Genomic DNA, 21,924 nt, shown 5'->3' with positions numbered 1-21,924 from the left:
CATGTTGTATACAAGAATAATTAATTATTTAGTTACCCTAAGTACACTTAAAAGTGAAAAATCGAATCTAAGATAAAAATATGGTATCATGCAGCTAGACGAAAAAAAACAACAATGTACAAATGGAACATTGAATTTTCCACTCAATTTAAGCTGAATAAAGTCCACATTAAGGTTTAATGCTGTGCGTGGTACAAAAAAGTGTACAAATTACATTGAGCACCTAATCTGCATGTTAAGTAATTAGCGAATAATGTCCCAAAAAAACTTGGACGCGCTCAGAATGAATGAGGGGCCAAAATAAATGAGATTCGCCGCCTTTTTATAAAATAATTACTTTTACATTTACTGCGTTGATACGCTAAACATTATGTAGGTAGGTACATTAGACAGTTTTTAATGTAGCTTTTTGTTTTTACTTTTACGCCTAATATGTTCTCAATTCAGGGTATAAGCTGTCTGGCCTGCTGAAGAGTGATTACAATAACATTTAGGTACTTATAATCAATAATCTTGTACCACATAAATGTGTTTCCTGTAGGGTTTCCATTCACTAATCTTAGCCTGTTTGAAATATCAATTCAAAATACCATCAAAATATCAAATCTATGATGTTTGTAAAACTACGAAGCAGACCATCCAGAGATTTATCGCCACTGATATGAAACCACAGGACCAAAGTTCTGAATCGCAAACGAATTGACCAAAAATTCTTTGATAACAACAAAAACACGGCTATCTATCAGAATATTTCAGAATTTTCTGACTCACATCTAGATATCATGGTGCGTAAATATACGAAGATAAATAAATAAGATGAAAAATGTGATATTATGAACGCCAATCTAAGTTAAACAGTTTTTCTCGCTGAAAGCTAGCTAAGTTAGATCTTAATCTAAAACAAGTTACAACTTCGCCATACAGGCAGATAGAGATCAATTTCTTCTCTATTTTGTAAATCGTTTTGTGGAATGTATTCTTTTATAAGATACTAGTTGTTTTCGCGCGGTTTTCCCCGCGTCCCGAGGTAACTTTTTCCCGTACGCGGTTAAGGTTAGGTAATAGTAATGTTACTCGAGGATAGTAACTATCCGATAGTGAAACAAAAAAAAACATACTTTAAAAAACAAAAAACATGCTAGTCGTGTATTGTCATCAGAACTCAGAGCGTGTGCGAAATTTCATCCTAATCGAAGACATTCTTACATAGTAAGTTACAAGTGAAGCTAATATAAGCGTGTTAATAAAAACTCTTCAAATTAATTTAGTATTTTCGGAGTATATAGGGCACAAAAAAAACGCAAAATTATTACGCTAGATTAGTATAAAGTGTACAAGGGAACATATAAATGCCTATTTACAGTACCAGTAATCGAGCTAATATTTGCGTCCACTATATCTTCAGGCCCAATTTGAGTACTGATTAAGGCGAGTTCATCCCTTGATTGGTCGTGTCTAGGCCGAACATCTAATCCCCTCCCTATTTAGATAGATATAATCGGTTTAATTCGGTACCAAACCGTTCAAACTGAATTATTTGTAGAACACCCACTGTTAAGCGAATTTCCCTTTCTATTTTCGTAGAAGCAACTACCCTTTATAATAATTTGTAATACATCGTGGGTGTTTGTGTTAATTAATAATGTAAATAAAGGGTGGTAGTCATGTGTGACTTTTGGTCTCAATAATATAATTAAAGGGAGTGTCTTCATAACCCAAAACTCTGTGCACAATGAAGCTTAACAGTTATATACATACATACATATATGAAGAACATACATATTTAAGTAAGTTAAAAACTGCATTTACTATGGATACCAATAATTAGAGAATTGTTTCTGCAGCTTTCCTCGCCAGTTAAATTGACTTACTGTATTATAAAAAAAACTGTAGTCTATAACTTTCTCCATACAAGATACCATCTTAGTAGACCACTTGTCTTACCGAGCCATTTACAAACGCATTATATATACAAACGCACCCACAAAAGCTAGGTTTAGCATCACGGATTCCAAAGTTCCTACACAGATTCGTTCCTAAGTATGACAGCAAAGGAATTCAAAGCACTTTGTACATAACTTTGCTAACTACAGCATAAATTCTCTACTAACAAAACCAAACAAAGTATCTGTCAGTTCACCCGTACTGTTGCAAAACAGTTACGAAATGCGCTCAGTCGCAACCGTTGCAATAAGCCGGAGCACATTCTACAACTGATATAAAGGCACACAAATACACAATAAGATAAGGCTGATGTACACTCCTCAAACCCTTTGGTGTTCTGTCTCAAAGTCTACGTAACTGGGTTTCAACGATAGCCCCGGGTGGTGTGTTCCTTACCTAATCATTTTGTGGTTGCTTGTTTACAAACTTGGGTTCAGTTTAAAGTTTTGTGGGGTTTAATCTTGAACTCTGGTGTATGTGATGGAAAGTTGTGTTGTTGGGTATCTGATCAGATAAAAGTAAAAGTAGTGGATTGTTTTAGCTAATACGTACCCATCATCCTTTAGCTACCAATAGTCATAGCATTTCTGTAGATGTACCTAATCAGGGAAATGCACAAAGATCAAAAAAGAGAGTGCAATTACTACGGTATTTAGAAGGAGAAAAAAAGTGTTTTGACGAAGAAATATTAATAGAACTTGCAATCCATCAAAACAGCAGTGGGCATTGCGAAAATATTTTGACACATAACTTTTTCCAATTACATTCTCATTCGCCCTACTTTGTAAACAAACTTCATTTGTTTGTTTTCCTTTACCGGCCACATTTCCTATTAACATTTGTTACATGTTTGATACAAAAAAATATAAAAGGTGTTTTGACATTTAGGTAAGTATGATATTATAGTTTCTATATTTGAAATTGTATAACTTATTAAAAAAATTTGCTAGTTAAATCAAATCAAATCAAATCAAAACGTTTACAATAGTTTAGTTTAGTTTAGTCCCTTTCACTTGCTCTTTTATTAAATAACTATTTATAAGTAACCTTAATTATTTAGCCTGCCTAAATATAACTTTTTACGCACGTAACTTTCAAAGTTTAGGACCGATCCATATCAAAATTTACATGTAAGATCCAGCAATAAATCAAAAACGTTGTGAAATTTATATGGGCACGTAAAAGGTACGTACTATGTACGTAGATTTAGCGATCTCTGAGGACCTCGTTCGCGAGCTCGCAAATTCAGTTCGACACTCCGCTTCCACAAAAATATGTCGAGAAAAGTGAATAATGTATCAAAGTGAATAAAACGAACGAAGTTATGTGGCACACTTCAACTTTAAGCTTGATTTAGCTTTACCTACCATAGCTCAGCTAGAAAATCGATCTGTATTTTAAATTCCAACTGACAAATTGGCTAAATAGAATATCTTTTCATTTGTTCGATTCCAATTTCTAAATTCTGCAAAATGGAATGTGTTTGTGTCGTTCGAATTGACATGTGGGAATTCTATATTTGAATAGAACAGTTAACACATTTGATATACATAGGTACCTACGTTGTGAATTATTGAAATTAGAAGGAACGTGCTTGAACAGGATAATAAAGTATTTTGGTGTTATAAAAAATAAATAAAAAAAAGTGAACTAAACCCTTATTGTTATTTGTTTTCTGTAACGAAGTTACAATCAATCACATTTTTTCCCACCTCTACACCACGAATACTCGTGCAAAATAAACAAGAGTAAACTTACCTAAAAAACTCAGCAGCAAATACGTGCAGATCTTCATTTTCCCGGGATTCCTGCGAAAGAAAAAGAAAAACCTTATTGTATCTTTTTCAAACTACATTAAGCTTGCTCGTTTTTAAAGAAATAGGTATCTTAAGCAAGTATTCTGTTGGAGGTGATGCCGTAAATTACTCTGTCAACATAAAAGATAAGTCGGTACATTTTTGTAACAAAGCACCTATTTCGCGACTAACTAAAATAATAATATTTTTAAATTACACCAGCTTCACAATGTAATCTATGTTATTAATTTAAAAAATGGGTACCTTTTGTGTACATATTTTTAGAATTTTTAGAAGTCACTCATTAAATTAAACACAAAGTCACACGACACATTTACTTCTCGAGAAATTAAGTATTGTTTTGCATTCTGCGTAAATAGTAGGTAACATATGATGATAAATATAAAGTTGCCCTCATGACCTCTATTGATATGACTGGCGTTATTAATAACTGCTACACAAGCGCTCGGTAACGAAGAGAGAGTTTGATTCAATACATAAAAGCCAAACCATTTGCCTTTTCCTGTATCTATTTTGGTATACAACTCCAAATTAGCTACAAAAGGAGAGTGTGTGTGATAACTCTATACATATGTACACACTTCCAAGATGTGGCATATATGTATTCTGTCTGAAATGTTTGATTGTGTGATTCGAACTAAGACATTGAAAGAACCTGACCGTACTCGGCCTATAGTTTATTTGGTATTCCTTAAAAAAAAAAATTTTTCTCCCTAACTGTCGGTCGACTGCTTAGTCTACATTGTACGGGTAATCTTAGTTTTCTACTTAAAACTGAGTACAGTCTGTTCAATAAATATTTTTTTGCTGTACCACTCATACAAATATCTCCACAAACAGTGTAACAAATTATCGCTTACAAGACTGGTCCTTTATCAAATCCACTCGTTAGGAGTGACTATCGAATTGTAAGCCAGTGACCTGACTAAGTGCTAATACGAGATGGGAAAGAGGATTCCGACAACCCGGTCAAGATGAGGCACAACCCCTTGCAACCCCTTACAATTTAGTTATTGAGTTATAACTTTATCTTGTTGAAGAAATTCTTGGTCCTTGCAGTCGCAGAAAAATGTAAGCTTGAAAATTTGGTCCTTTTACATACTTAGTTTAAAATTATTTGATGCTTTATGGTGTAATGTATAGCCTAGTAATTCGAGTGTTCAATGTGTTTAAAAAATAGATTTAGATTTTCGTGTGCAGTCGGCAATAATTTCCAATTCAGTGATTCGAATACGAAACTTAATTAATTGTAAATACTCGCAGTAGATGTATTTGGATCTAAATCGTGGTAAATATGCATAATATTAGCTACATTTATGATACTAAATATGAAAGAATTTCGGTGTTAAATTTCGTGTTATATTATGAAGAACTGATTTACTTAATGGATTTATAAACAACCTTCGCGCTGCAAATTCTTCACCCAAATTTCCTCATTAATGCCCCTTTTTATGTTCACTGTATTGTTTGTTTTGTGCCATATTTATTTATTTGTTTCTTGCGTCATTCGTGTGTTCGAAATAAATGGATTTTCTTTCTTTCTTCTTTCTTTCTAATTTAATTAATCAACTACAGACTTAATGTGTACCGCAAACAGTACATTTTCGTTAAGCACGTACCGTGAGTTACGTCATTACGGTAATTGATATGAATCGATGCGCGACCAATGATCCCGTGCCGCGTAATTTGATTATGCAGACGTACACACGGAGTATATAACGAACCTTATTAATGGAGATACCGATCTTAATAGGTAACAGTTTATGGCCAAATACGTGATGGTTAATCAATCGAATTCCATGTGTAACATTGTATTTGCTGGCAGTTGTATGGAGTGGGCATTTCAATTTTATTTTTGCTGCTAGGACATAGGGAACTGACAACAATGCACCTGAATGAATGCTGCTTTGAATTTTGAAATAAGTATCCCCTGATTTGTCATTTGTTTTTATGTACAAGAGGACCTTTCCTCAGAACAAATATCATGTTTCACTCATAAAATACCTTCCACCAAATTGTAAAGAAAATGCCATATAAAAACTACTTAGGTACATTTTCTAATAATAAACTGAAAAGAACCCTTGAACTATTTTAAATCTACGGGCTTTAAGCTTGTCTGAAAAGAAAACACACAAAGCTGCCCACTTTTATGTGGCTTTTGCAAAACTCTATTTTTTGTACCCACGTAAGTCTTTTAGTAAGTTCTTTTAATAACAAAGGCAGCAAACAGCTTAAATGGCCACCTGCTGCTACAAAGATTTACTACCGTAAGATTCCGTAAGACTTGGTTCCATAACATCTTGTACCGTAAGGACCGGTACAGACTTATCACTGCACAGCAGCGGTAATATAGCGAGCGGTTTGTATGAAATACTGTTTCCACATTGCTATTCTAGTCAACTGCAGATGATACACGTTTATGTAATTATCACAAAGCTTTGAAGCTGTGGCAAGTCCATTCTCGTAATACAAGCCACTACCTGCCGGGTTTAAGTCGCTGCGACGATGGGCACGTGTGAATCGACCCTTACTCTTTTAACAGTTTGGATCATGTAGAACAAAATGACTAGCGGAGATATCATAACGCAAAATCTCGTAAGAAGGTAGTAGCGCCAGTAGCGGCGTAAGGGGGGGGCGGAGAGGGCGGTCCGCCCCGGGTGCCACGTGTAGGGGGGTGCCATCTTGGTCGGCACATATCTGCATGACCAGGATGGCGCGGGCAGAAGGGACAAGTCACTGAGGGTGCCATTCTAATCTGCAAAGCCTATTCTCACTGCACCCTATTCAAATTTTTACAGTGCATGCGCAAGACGTCAAGGCGGCACTGAGAGGGGTGCCAGTCCGGCTGTCACCCCTGCCTTTCTTGTTTATTTTTGTTTTTAGTGATTACTTAAATTAATTCCTCAAAGTTTAAAAAAAATCCGCTCGCTTCGCTCGCGGTTTTTTCTTCATTTCTGTTTTATTCTGCGCACTTTGAGTCCTCAATCTAACAAAAAGTTAAAGCACCGAAGTAGCAAAAACAACTGACGCTCTACACTGCCGATTTTGGAGGACTTTTGTGTCCCAAAATTCAAAAAATTTCGCGCTCGCTGCGCTCGCAGCTTTTTGACTTTCCACTGTTTTTTTTTTAAACGTGTGTGAGTATTTTTGTGTTCCAAGACTCAAAAATTTCGCGCTCGCTGCGCTCGCGCCTTTCAACGAACGGTGACCTTTTTCTACTTTCTTAAGGTATCATTGCGTCCCAAAAATCAAAAATTTCGCGCTCACGGCTTCTTCTCGTCTCAGTGGTTTTTTTTTCACACGTGTTTGGGTAATTTTGTGTTATAAAACTCAAAAATTTCGCGCTCGCTGCTCTTGCATCTTTTTAACTTCACGCTCGCTTTTATGCGTAAACATGTATGGGTTCCTTTATGTCCCAAAACTCAAAAATTACGGGCTCGCGTCGCCTTATAAGTTTGCAGTGATTTGTCTCCAGTTTTTGTGCGTTAAACCTAGCAAAAAGCACCATGGTAATTTCTACACGATTTTTAAGTACTTTAATTTACAATTTAGTAAGTGATTATATTTTGTCATTTTTTTTGGGGGGTGCTCAATAGGTAGTCCGCCCCGGGTGCCACCCGACGCTACGCCGCCACTGAGTAGCGCGCCAAAATGCGGTGTTCGAACGAGGAACGTTACTAGCTCCGCCCTTACACATCTTCTATAGAACCGGCCCATTTTTTTTTTTAATCAAATTTATAATCAATCAAATCAATCTTTGCCAGATTGGTTTTGATACAACCCCAACACTTCGTTAGTTCTGGTTACTTATCACGTCTAGCGTACGTTACATTGACCTACAAGTAGGCGCCTGACCTACCTTCCTTGGCATCTCCGCTATCATTCCTTCCTCTGTGGTTTGGTAAGGTAAGCGAGTTTTCTCAAACCTTTCACATGTTTGAGGACAGGCGAGCATTATACAGGGACAGAATATATGTAAGATGGATTGAAATATCAAATCTGCACCTGTTACTTTATTCGTCGACATTGACATATGTATGTCGCGCAAATATGTATGAGAATGGGAATTGGGAATACAAGTTGAATGCGTATTTATTTAGCTGTGAGGTACTAGAGATTTTTCTATTTTTAGTCTGTTTATTTGCTGCGAAATTCTAGCCTTATTTTTGTCTGTGTGTGTAAGTTTACATTTGTCATTCATGTTGTTGACGACTTTTTGGACAGCTATTTTTCATAAAAGATATTTGGTTATTTCCTTGTTTTCCTTTGCTAATTTAAATAAATTATTACTTAACATCCAATCCATTGCTTCTGCGTAAACAAGTCCAAATTAATGAGTCTCATAATAACATCGATTCGATCGTAAATATAAACCTTTGTTACGAAAAGTGCTGCCTGTAGGAACGTTCGAAAAACGCTATAAAAGCCAATAAAAGAACATAAATTTTGCTCACAACACGGGCAAATATCTCAATTTATTGGTGTGCTCTCGAATGGGAGACTTGGGCCCCATTGCTGGTGTAATATGGGATCAATACTGGACCGCATTCATTATCATTACTGTTAATTTGAACAGAGTTTGGGAGGAAAGATTTGGCTATTTGTATGTTGGTATATGGCGCTGTAGAAGGCTGAAAGATCCTTTAATTACACTGTAAAAAAGATACGGGATATTTATTTGGCTATTGTGATGCAGGGATAATATATTAAGGTTTACATTGAAAATATATAAGCTAAGGCAATAAGATAGCATAATTAACTTTAAATCGCGTTAATAAAATATAACTCAAGTATAGACGACGTAACATCTTTACAGCAAAACCAATCAGGACAACAATAAGACGCCTTTTCAAAACAAGACAATACCATCACATTAATTAACAGATCAAAACAGATAACATAAGAAAATAATCTCCTTCATCAGTTTATGAAAAGTACCAAGCCGCGTGGTACCAACCCGGTTGGTACTAGACCGGGTGGTACCAGGTGCTTTCAAACGTACCAAACGTCCCAACTTTTTTAACGCGGCGCGTAAATCTACCGGCAGTAAACGATTCCGCGGAACACCCATAATGTCTGCTAAAGTGATACAATAACACCAACAAAGCCCATGTTTACCTTACAATGGATTTACATGAAAATTCTGCATTAAAAACCCCCCGTTTTGTTCACTATGGGATAAGAGTCCCTATGCGCAAACTGCAAACTTTTAGTCGTCCCATAGTTCGTCTGTGCTCGTAAATCAATATGTAGATTAATGGTACAAGGATCAGGTGTTTAGTCGGTGTCAGACCAACTGTAAACTTTGATCGAAAACAGGATTTTCTTTAAAAAAAAATGTTTGCTAACTATCGGCCGACTTTTAAATCTACAGTGTGCCAACTCTAAATCTCTGCGATAAAGTGAAGTTAAAAATTTGGACGTAGGCGGGAGTAATATTCTAAGTGGTGCCAAGGTGTTTTGAGTAAAATATAAATAATGGAAGTTTGTAAGCATAAAAACCGACCCACGCTTCGCTAAAAGTCAAAATAGTAATTTGTACTTCATTATAGGTAGTACTTCATTAGACTAAGAGTTTGTAAATACATATAACTTGGGCGTTCCATATAAAGACCTGTACTACTTTCCGTTGCAAGCTAATTTGTTAGACGTTTACTGCATACAAAACTCGAAAGTTTCAAAGAGAAATTTATTTACACTGCTTCAAGCGCTACCTTGGTTTCTAACGGTAATTTATTTGAATATTTTTTAACCATCTTTCGAAGTGATTATATAGAACTACCTATAGACCGCCTTTTATGATACCAGTATTTGATTTTTCAACGATTTTACCTTGTAAATGCAATCATACAATAAAATAAGGCAAAATCTAGTTTGCATTTTCCTCCATATTGCAATCCTCTGTGACGTCACACTAATATAGTGGAGATAGCTACAACACTATAGTCGGCATAACTGTTACAGCTAAGCATCAGCCGCTGGATACTGATACTGAGTCCTTCAAAATGGAATTGAGTTTCATTTGTTTTGTTAATCCGAAACCAGCTCAAAGTTAGAATTTGTGCACAATTGGATGCAATAGAGTTGCCCCGTAATATGATGCAAATAAAACATAATAAGTGGGTGAAATTAATTAAATCTACATTTATTTACTTTATGCACACAACTTTATTTGTTCTCAGGCACGGTGGAGTGATGACTTGCGCAAGACGGCTGGCAGGAGCTGGATGCGAGAAGCCGAAAATCGATCTCAGTGGCGTGCACTTGGAGAGGCCGAGAGGCCTATGTCCAGCAGTGGACTGCGATAGGCTGGTGATGGTGATGCACACAACTAAATCTTTGGACGCTGACCCCAAGGTTCCAAAATTTCATAGATGGGAAATGCTATGCAGATGGTGATGAACTAGCTATTTAGTAGACCTTTTTTAAAAACTATTCCAATTACATTGAATCTCAACTCACTTTCTTACATAAGTGTATTTTATATTAGTTAAAAGGAAAAAGTGCAGTAAGAACGCGATGAAATCCAATCCATTGTGGTTGAGCGCGAAAATCCACTCATGTGAGCGCCTGAACTAGAATTAATAGCCATTCATTTCTCATTTCAGTCGCACGTGCTGCCCGCGGATTTTGTTAATGGATAAGATTACTTATTACTATTGCACTACCAACGTTATTGAACGGAACTTTTATTTATTTATTTATTTACGTGTAGTGTGAGCTAGTTTGTAGTGTAAGTATGTGTGATAGTAGGTACATAAGTTGTGCTTCAATTGAAAAAAGAATATCATATTTCAATTTCAACATAAATTATTAATTTTATCTTTTTTATTTCCTATAGTGCAAGCCACTCCTGGGCAAGCTCTTACTTGCCTTTGGTTAAATTAAGACTTCGCCAAAATAAATTAAAAATACTTTAGATACTCACAACATTTTTAAGAACAGTAGAACGTTGGGAGGGCAACTAAAGAAAATACTGCGCAGGGGAAATGGCCTGAACAAGGCCCAGACTAAGTTAGGAATAATTTCGAAAGACCTTATTTCAAAGTTCTTTAAATTGCCTCCAAAATTAGACCACAGTAAATACGCAACGAGTCGGATTATATTATTTACAACTTAAAGTTTCTTGAATTACTTTTTCGGTTATAAATGAGTTTATTTTTAAAAGAACTACAATAATTGGAAAATATGTTAAGCTCTTAATAAATATTGTATGGGTTGAGAAATGTCTTTGAGGACGTATTAATCGTCTCAATTTATGAGGTTTAATTTTCAGAGTTGTTATATTACTTAATTTGATTGTGAGTTTATAAATTCTACAACTTAATACCTTAATAACCACAATTCGTACTGCCTCCTGGTTCACTAGGCTAAACATTTATTACCTGTGGTTTGGAATATATTATATTAGTTTCACAGCTGCCTTTGTAATGCGTTAATTAATTATATCAAATTGTTAATACGCGAGAGGACCGCGATAAAGTGTAAATACACCTATTAACATTGTTTATACAGAGGCTTTAATAGTTTGTACATAGTATTTAGATAAATTGTTGGAAAATGGAAAACACAGTAACAAATAATCAAACAACTCTTATACTACACTAGCCGTTTTTCAGCGGTTTCACCCGCGGCCCGTGGAAACTTCTGTCCGTACCGGAATAAAATATAGCCTGTGTTACTCGGTAAGACTCTAGCTTTCCAACTTCTTTATTATATTAGTACAGATTATTTTAATTAACTAAATTCCGAGAGTACACATTATTTTGTGATGTTGCCAAAAGTCAATTTAAAACCATGCAAAAATGAGACGGACTGCCAATACATGACAATATCTCCATAGTTTTAAAACCAATGCAATTGCAAATGCACATTTATTAAATGAGGTTAAAACGAATATTTTCACTATTTCGTTACGATTTTCATACTTGACCCAGTGGGTCGCTAGGCCACTATATTCATGCAAAATTTTGAATATTTATCTAGGTCTTAAACAATAGCTGCAAACAATTCCCAGCACAGAAGTAGTAAAATATGGAAGCACCTTATGAGCATACCACGCGCATTCATCTAAATGTTCATATTCTTTTTGTTTCAGAATGTTTTTCATAAAATAGCTAGACTGAATTAAATTCTGCAGTAGTTTTTAGAAACATTATTTTCCAACCAAAATATAGAATTATGACAATAGTAGCTAATAAATATCGTCGTCTATATTTTTACTGTCCGGTTACAGAGTATAGGAGTCTTCAAATACAGACAAAGAACCTAATAAATAAACCTTGCAATAGGGTTAATACTTATCATATTTTTTGTATGATTATTTAAGTAGTGTAATGGTAATTAGTAAAAACATGTCATGAAATAATCAGACTGCATTTTATAAGTACAAACTTAATTCTTGAAACAGTAAAAGCTTCACTACGAACCAACTCATTCGCAGACCTTCTTATAGGTTTATAAATACACTAGCTGTTGCCCGCGACTTCGTCTGCGTGGGCAATTTCGTTTATTTAATCGTTCATTGCTCAATCCCCGTAGATGATAGCGTGATAATATATAGCCTATGTGTTGAACTGGCCCCCAGGTAATAGTCATGCAAAATTTGATTTAAATCCATGCAGTACTTTTTGAGTTTATCCGGGACAAACATACAGACAAACAGACATACAGACAAAAATTCTAAAAACTACATATTTGGGTTTAGAATCGATTATGGATCACCCCCCAAGTATTCTTTAAAAAAAATATTCAATGTACAGTTTTGACTTTCCTATCATTTTATTATATGTATAGATATAGATAGATATGTTACATAGGCACGTTAGCTTCTTGTAGGTTTATAAATATATTCACGGTTCATAAGCATTCTACCACGTTTTACTTTTCTTCACTTTGACACGCATGGAATTTTCCAGACGTTTTGTAAGCGCAATAGGTAATTGTGTTACAAAACACTCTAACAGCTATTTTAAACCCTTCCAGGTTCATTTAATTATTTCACCGTCCCTCGTAGGAAAATTCCAAGGCATAGGTACTGTATGGTATTTTTATCTTAAATATCTAATATCTAAAAATATACTACCAAGCTTTTAAACATACAGGCATATTTTAAAACCTTTGTTTTACAGAAACTAATAGGTACTATTACTAAAGCCCCTTCAAGGGTTTTTACATTTAACTAACATTTATACATTTATTACCTGATGTTCAAGCATTCTAGATTTGATCGTACATTACAACCTTGAGTCTAGTCTTATTTTCTCCTTATACCAACTGTAATAATAAAATATGAACGTTAATGTGTTTCGAGTACTCAATCACGCTTTAACGGCCAAATGATATAAGCTGGCTCAGTATGTATAGGTTGCGGAAAGTAGATAGTTGTACTTTTAAATTAAAATAAAAAAAAATCTTTCACTCCTATTATTTCGCTGTTGGTGAGCTTGACTGTTAATGAGCTGAAACTGCAGAAAACTTGCTACTAGGTAATAAATAAAGTAACATAATGCCCATGTCATAACAAAACGATCAGAAACCATTAGTATGATGTAAAACCGACGTGTTATCAGGCTTCCAGTCGAACGCCTGCAAGCTTTGCACTTGCACTCGGTGACAGCCGTAATCCTCAGATTATTACTTGCATTCCTCATGCCTTCGTACCAACTGATCTTAAACATAGTATTACAGTTTTCAAATATCTTTGTTAGGTATGCATTTTATCTGTTTTCTACACAAATAATTTATATGGAAATATTTTTTGTTTGTTTGTAAAGGGCCCGAAACTACTGAACCGCACGTAAAAAATTCTTTTGCTGTAGATGAAGCTTAATTCCCGAGTAACATATTCTATATTTTACCCCAGTACGGGCAGTAGTTCCTACGGGTTGCGGGTGAAATCGCGAGAAAATTACTATATAAACAACATTACATAGTATTCCATTCTAATGTCAGTTCTCAATATATATGTAAATGGTTACCTTATGTAAGTAATAAAGAGTAAACTATAACACCCTAATCACCACTACAATGTTTCGTATCTAACCAAAGAATTCCATTTTGTTGCATCAATGTTAGAAAAAGAAGAATGCCTTGTGAAAAATAAACATTCTTTGTAAAATGAAGAACAGAATTCATGTAGTTGGAAGTATGTCGGGTTTATGAAAAATACTAGGTACAGAATGAAAAATAATACGCTAAGGAATTCTCTTAGTTATAACTTGTAAGTTGAGAAAGCAGAACATGAATTCCAGCTTGTAGTTCCTTAGATAAATAATTAATTACACAAATGAAACATATCCTTAGTTTAAGAGGGTACTCTACTTTAAACTAAATAGCCGGCCTACAGTTAGCCCGATAGTTGTCAATTTTTTTTAAAGAAAATTTGCTTATTAAAGTACTCAGTGAGTCTGATAACAGCTAAGAACCTGATCTTTGTATTGTGGATACTACCTCTTCTTCTCTTATCTTCGTACTGATATATGAGCCCCAACAAACTATCGGTCGACTAAAAGTCTGTAGTGTGCATGTAGGCTAATGTTAAGCCGGCAAAAACAGAAAGCGGTTTACTTCATTCAGACTTATTTATTTAAATTCTAGCCGAAATTATTCTAAAGCGTAGGTGGACAAAGACAAGTTTTAAGACAGAAATAAATTATTTTTATTACTTCAAGGAAAGAGCTTTTGGTACAATCTTAAAAAAATAATACAATTATACCAGATTTGGTGAACCACAAAATAAAGCCGATAATAAACCACAAATATTTTTAAACTAAAACCGAGATCTAGCTAAATGACGCCACTGCTTCTGATAGTTCTCAAGCAGAGACTAATTAGTTTAGTTTCTCTAATTTATTATCCAGTTTAATCTCTACAGGATTGCTAAATGTTATATATCGTAGGTAACTGTCTGCTTTATGTGCATATGTAGTCTTTCAACCAACGACATTATTTTGGGAAACTATTAATCCTTAGTCGTTATTTTCATACAAATATAAAGTTACTTTCGTCTCTTCCGATGTTAATAAATATCAAAACTTTTTGCATTTTAAAAACATGGAAATATTGTGACTGGTCCTTTGATGCGCACTTATTTTTTTCAGAACTGCAGTTAGTCACCGACAACAAAATGCCTTTGCATCAACAACCATAATTAAATCCTACCAACAATCAAATTACATAATTCTGAGAACACTCACAGTTTCGCACATAAACTGTGAAATTTATTGCAAGAGAAACATAATAAGCAGCTGCAATAAACAAGCTAGCAATATATTCAGCGCAGTAAGTTCTGCCGACACACTCGCGACTAACGCAACATGTTTAAAGTTGGCTAGTCCCGAGTGGCCGTGTCGTATGCAACGTGTGGGCTGAAGTAACGCAAGCCTACGTATTAGGAACTCGTACATAGTATACGGTACGGTAAAATGTACAGTGTGTATGGGTAAATAACTCAGCACTTCGATGGTTTATTGGTCTGGAGTTTGGACCTGTTTGTGGGTTCTGGTCACTAAGGCGTGCTGTGGTTTTGTAACGGTACACATATATTTTTCATTTTTTGATTTTCATTACTGAAAGTAATGTTTTGTGGCGTCTATTAAGTCCGCCCATAAAAAAAGTAAGTTACATTTACGTGGCAGAGTAAATAGATCAAATCTAATACTTTTTTGGTCTTTTGATACACCGATAAAAAACTGCTGAACCGCCTATTTTCCATAACTATTTTTATATTAGTTTTAAGTTGTATATATATATAAGTTTATTTTATTTTCAATTAATGTAAATATTTTGTAAATAAATAAAATTTTTATATTTCCATGTTAACCCTTTTTCTGAAAGTTATTAAGATTTAACTGAGTGTATCACATCACAGTTTTGGACCATTAACGTTTTGTCCTACGGTATGGAACGTAGTTCGTGCAAAAGAGGGTACGGTTTTATGGTAATTTTTAAATCCTCAATTTATGTGTGTTCTGAAACCATGCGAAAAATAGTAGGCTTGATCACTATTATTTTGAATGAAATGAAAAATAATTTGTTTCATCAATTAATAAATCAAGAAAAAAGTTTGCTTTTTAACTATTTAGAAAGAAAGAAATAAAATACATTTATTTAAAAGAACATGATGTAGACAACACAAAATTAAGAAATCAGGGTACAAAAAGAGTAACAAAAGAGAGTTGATGAAAGACAAGAGATAAGGGGAAATATGTTTCACACCGACGTTAAACAGCCCTCACTCAGCATAATGCTGTGACCTAATGCAACCTAATAAAAAATACTTTTGGAGGCCAGCAATAAAGAGGTATTAAAAAGCTTTCACGTTTAATATTAACATACTGTTCGCATATACTATAATAATACAAGCATACGTATATGTACAAATAAAACCACAAAGTTTTAAACTAAAGTTATAACTCGATGTTCACTTTTACTTTCGCCATTTTGTGGTCCAAAAGTTATGCAGCAAACACCGACCATTTATACAAAGTCCTGTAATAAAAACTGCCCAAAAGTTCGTAACAGCTTGCTATTTATGTATGGAATTTATTAACTTATAATCACTATTTATTGTAAAACAAAATCTTCCGTTATGTCTGTCTGTTTATCTCGCTGTTTCTGTTCTCTTGATTTCATTTTTTGACACATCTATGTATATCTGAATTCATCAACAAAAAGTATGTTTATATTTCCTTAATGTGGATGTGCTTTTGTTTGTTTCTTACACTAATTGAAATAGGGAGACCCTGGAAACTGTTCTAGGTTTCTTCGTATCTGACTACTTGGAGTTTTCTCTTAGCAACACTTCAACATTTTGGCAATTTAAATATCGCAATAAAATACCGACGTTTATTTCTAATTAATTCCTGAACTGTCAATGCCTACCCTTCGAATAAGCATACCGACGAATATTAATCGATTTTTAATCGCGAATCGAGTGAGTCGGAACCTTGTCACTAATAATGATCGGGAGGGGCGTGACTCTAATACAGCCTGTGTACACATATGGCCGGATATTAATGAGGCATTCGACGCCACGGACCGACGGAACCCGCTCGCATTAGGGGCCCAAATCGCTCATCCATTATCGAAACCTTCATAGCAAAGTATTAACTTTTATACTCTTTTATGATCGCGATATCGATGTAAATCATTGTATCGATAATATAGCTTACATCCTATCGTATAACCCCAGCACTAAATTTGATTGATATGTTGTAATTAATGTTCGGCTAGTCGTAAAGGAATGGGGTCAACTTTAATAGTATGGTTCGTGCGAAATAGCCGAAATTAATTTAGAGAGTGTATGTTGGAGCGCTTTTGGAAATCCGCTTGCAGTGTCACGAATATGACATAATATTGTAAAGTTGCTTTATGGATTGTGACACGTTTGGCGTTAATACTAAGTAATTTATGTGTTAAAATAAAAGGTTTAATTTAATAACAATGACATATTAATTAAAGAATATTACGTCTGTTGTTTTTGTAGCTGTACCTGTACTAAAATAGTCATAAATAAAAATTCGTTTAGCCTTGGTTAGTACCAATCGACAGTCACAAGGAGTACAAATTCGATGCATTACTTACAGCATCAAGTATTCAAAACGTGCATACCAATAGCTCTAATGCACCGAAAGACCAACTCAAATTCTGAATTATTCAGTATTACGATCAAACGAATGGAAGAAAATAATTCACACACTCAAAGAAAGTCTGACAAATAACTTATAGTGCAGAATGTTGTAGCGTTACGTAGTCAACATTGTTGAACATACTACGGCGTAGCAATGTCGCAGCTACGCCGTAGCACGTCACGTAGCCACGCTTCGTCACTAAGCTTTAAATTTAATTCTGCAACGTTCAATGTGTGAACGGTACGCAACAAAAATTGCAATTGTGCAAATGCATGTATTGAATTATGATTGCAGAATGCAGCGTGTTATTGGAATATCCACATCGAAATTCTTGGTGCAGAATTCAAAATATGAGTCCTCAAATATAAAGTCGGAAAACAATATCGAGTGTGTCGTACCTAATCACATTAAATCCTATCACATGTACTTTATGATATTCTATGGCAAAAAAAATAACCTAATTCTCGCACATTTTTATTCTATTTACTTTGTTTGAAAAAAACATTTTATTTTTATTTTTACGTATTTTGTTTTAATCTTTGTGCTAATCGACATATACTAACCAGTATATTAACGTATTTAATTTAATATGATTAGGTACGACACACACACCCAATACGTTTAATTTTGAAATTAGAAAAACAGACATCAAATGCCAAAACTAACTACAATTAAGCGAACCACGATATCACAGCATCCCAAATAGCCAGTCAAAACACCTCGTGTATTCCGATAATGACGTCATTTGTTTCCAGTGAGCATCAACAGTGGCGTTATTGAGCAAAAGCACACACTCATTAGCATAATGCGCTCCCGAATATCAGTTCTCGGTCCCAATCGGTATCGATATGAATCGATTTACCTATCGATATGGAAAGTGGTTAATTCATTGCTCTTTTAGTGGCGATTAAACCAATATACTGGAATTATAGCGGGATATGCTTTTACATGGGGTGATTTTATTTAAAGGTTTTTTTTTGTGAAGGTGATGATACTTTAACAAAAGAAGACTTTGCATTTCAGCATGACATAAAGAAATACGACATTATGATGATGATATTAAAATAGTCTAAAAACCTATTAATAATGCCTTTGAAAAATCATTAAAATTCCTTCTACGTAAATCACCTATTCCTAGAATTATCTCCTTATTATTTTCCTTTTCGATTCATGTTACATTTAATCTTCACTTTCGGGCTTTACCGACCATTTATAAAATACTCTTTTGACCTGTACGTATTCTTAGAATTGTCAGTGGACGCTGAATAGAGAATCCTAGGAAATTCTAAATCAATATAATAAAGTGAATTCATATAAAGAACCTGATAGATTTTTTGGTCCTTTTGCTTTCTTCGTAAAGGAAACACGGTCTCCTAAGTGCATCTACGCTTAAACCTGAAGTCATATCATTCATATCATTATCATATCATATCATTATATCATGTCATATCATTATCAATAGTTTTATTTCTAAATATCAGTAAGTTAGCATTGAGGTTTCTATATTTTTTATTCTTTTTTATTCTGATATTCTTGCATTACTTATACGTACGTACACAGGTAGGCGATAAAATGTAGGTACTATTATATTAGTCCTACTTTCTCAGCTAAAGATAGAATAGACAAATTGGGTAACCTTAGACGTTGAGACTCAGGCACATTCAGGTGAGTTATACTGGTGTCGTAGATTCTATTAAGTATTGATATCATATACCTATTATACTGATAGAATACGGTGTACTCGTTACTTCTAAACTAGCATAACAAAACTGAAAAGTTTGTGTGTTTGCTAATCGCTAACTCATTAATCTTGTGAACTACTATACCGATTAGAACCTATCCGGGCGCATCGACCTAGCTACCAAGGGAGACGGGTGAAACTGTGGGAAACAATTAGTACAAGAAAAAAAAACAACCTTTGCCCTTAGTCGTCTCAAAAATCCTGCGATTCAAGTTTTTCTACCGAGCTACAAAGTATCACACTGCACTGCGCTACTCATCAAGATAGACACAACACAGTACACAAGCACTACATTCAAGATATACACAACACAACTTAGTACAACTAACACAATTTTAAAAAATAATATTCGCTAATAAAAAGCGTTTCGAGCGATATCTGCCAGTGTTACGAGATGGCCAGCCATTTCTCAGCCCGATGCATTGCGAGAGCGCGCGTGCCTCAGCAAGCGGACCGCTTATTAGACGAATTCATCATAGTTAGAACATAAACACTATATTGTATAGGCCACAGATATTCCGCCCCGCTAGTGTTTTTGTAATTAATTTTGTGCTATTAATTATGGTGGTATTTTTGCCTCATTTTAGTGTTGTTGCACAGATTATTTTGTGTTAAAAATAGTGGCAGTAATGAGGATACTTTTGTTGCGTATTTAAGGACCACAATGTGTGCTTTTTATATTTTTACTGTGTTACAATTAACTTAATAACTACAATATCACTATTCCATGTATAGTTTATGATTACAAATACATTTAAGCATCAAACAAGTTTTAAAGTTAGAATTAATTTAAAGTAAGTACGACAAAAATAATCTGTGGAGAGTACCAGAGAAGATTAATGAACGAAACAAACGATAAAAATAATAAAGAATCAACAAACACAATAAAATAAACCATACAATTACAGTGTTGCGTGTTGCGTTATTGCACACAAATTCTCATTCGCTCAGATCAAAGCTTTCTTTGTCATTTGATTTATAAAGTACTCGCGAAGCCCTTTAAGTGGGGCTCTTCAGAAATTCTTTCTCTCACTGTTTTTTTTTCCTTTTATCCTCACTTACGTAGACATGGGTATTTTTAGAAGGTTCTGGTTGTTTTTGATACCAGTTGAGAGAATTACTTCGTTTGCTAGAAGACAGTAATTGGCTAACCACTTAGCATTTTAAAGAATTCTCAGTAGAGCTTCTTAAATTGAGAACGAGCACGTCCGTTGTACTTTAAGTAAGTACTATAAATATATCTTCTGAGGAAAATGGTGGTTGGTTTTCCGTGAATTCTTAATTAAATCTGCCTTTTATTGATTGTATTGTAAGAGAGAATGGTATTGTTTTTGGTTTCTTAGCTTTTTCATATCTGCCTAAAGTGATAACTTAATTTGCCGTAAAAAAGAAAATCACATACAAAACTATCGCAATAAAAACCATTTACCGTAGTCGAACTAGAAAAACTCCTATAAATCTGCCTTTTAACAAATAAAACTCAATATAAGGTCGAGTTTCTAACAAAAAGTTGTACCTGTCAGCGCCGAAATGTTTGGACTTTTTATTATTATATTATTCACTTTAAGTTTCCCCTTTGGGAGTAAAACATCGAAGTATTTTAGGCTTTTACCTAGAAGTACCGTACATTATCGTATAAAGTATATTTGGCCCTATTTCATCCCTGATTTGTGACAAAACACTTGGTTTAGTTTTTTCTAAATCTATCGGGAGTTATCTGAAGAAATATCTTCTGAAAATAGCTGTTGTATGTCTTTTAATAAAGAACCAAATATATTTTCATATTTCCTACTAACAAAAATATACTTTAACTCAATTATGTCGTTGAAAAACAGATCTAGGTACTCTTTCTCTCAAAGTAGTTGCTTACGTTATCGTTCGCTTCAACAAATACTAACAAAACAAAAACCAAACCCAATTTTAACCAATCCTTTACTTTTCCTTCCACCAATTAATTAGGTCTTTTGAGAGTATTTTGGTCCTTCACACTAAGATGCGCCCATCATAACTTACAATCGTGCTAGAAAATCTAGGTTCTTTTGAAAGCGGTCCTAGTTTTAAAAGTCCACTTAAACAAACTTCCAATTACCCGTCCTAATTAAACTTTTCAGTCAGTAGTCGACTTTGCTGAAAGCTTTTTGAAGGGAAACCGAATCACGTAAAATGTTCAACTGATTTCTACATGAATAAATAAGTAAGGAGTTCAATTACCTGAACTTTATTGCTGAATACTTTATTTACAGTTCTAACATTAGACGGATGTGGAAAAAGTATCTCCTTTTAGAACCTCCGCGATTTGTATACTGGGTTGTAAATAAATCGGGACTTAATCGCTTTAAGATACCTTCCGGAAAAAGAGAATGTCTTTAATATGTACTTAGGTATCAGGATCATCAAAAATAAAATCAATTCTTTTAGGTATCGAATAAAATTACATTCTATGGCTGAAATTACTTTGTATTACCTGGTAACAGAAACTAAGATCTCATATTGAGATCACTTGTGACCAAAGTCTTCTATAATAAGTTTAAGCACCACTTAAGTTATAGTTTACGCTTCGCTTTACCGTAGTTTGAATTCCAAGTTATTGGTTTTCAATCGAAGGATTCACCGCACTAGTTGCGGGTTTAATATAAATTATTGGAATATCCTCAACATTAAAACTTTGATTGCTTCTAATACCCAGATTATTTGGCTGATGGACGAAATCAAACGATTTGTGGAGGTGTCGTGTAATATAGTTTTGAGTTCTTAGAGCAGAAGAGGTTTTATTTCAACCACGATAAAT

The 21,924-nt window shown here is 34.4% G+C and overlaps 1 protein-coding gene across 1 annotated transcript in view; it reads right to left on the bottom strand.

The window, feature by feature from the left end:
* LOC110370533 (cell adhesion molecule Dscam1) overlaps positions 1-21,924 on the bottom strand; it is a 160,389-nt gene that overhangs the window by 120,293 nt on the left and 18,172 nt on the right. The window contains 1 exon segment of the mRNA XM_064038178.1: positions 3,703-3,752. Coding sequence (XP_063894248.1) covers positions 3,703-3,752 — 50 coding nt within the window.

Source organism: Helicoverpa armigera, chromosome 15 (genome assembly GCF_030705265.1).
Source record: "Helicoverpa armigera isolate CAAS_96S chromosome 15, ASM3070526v1, whole genome shotgun sequence".
Lineage (NCBI taxonomy): Eukaryota > Metazoa > Arthropoda > Insecta > Lepidoptera > Noctuidae > Helicoverpa > Helicoverpa armigera.
Note: the sequence above shows the minus strand (reverse complement) of the source record. Positions and strands in the feature narration are given on the sequence as shown.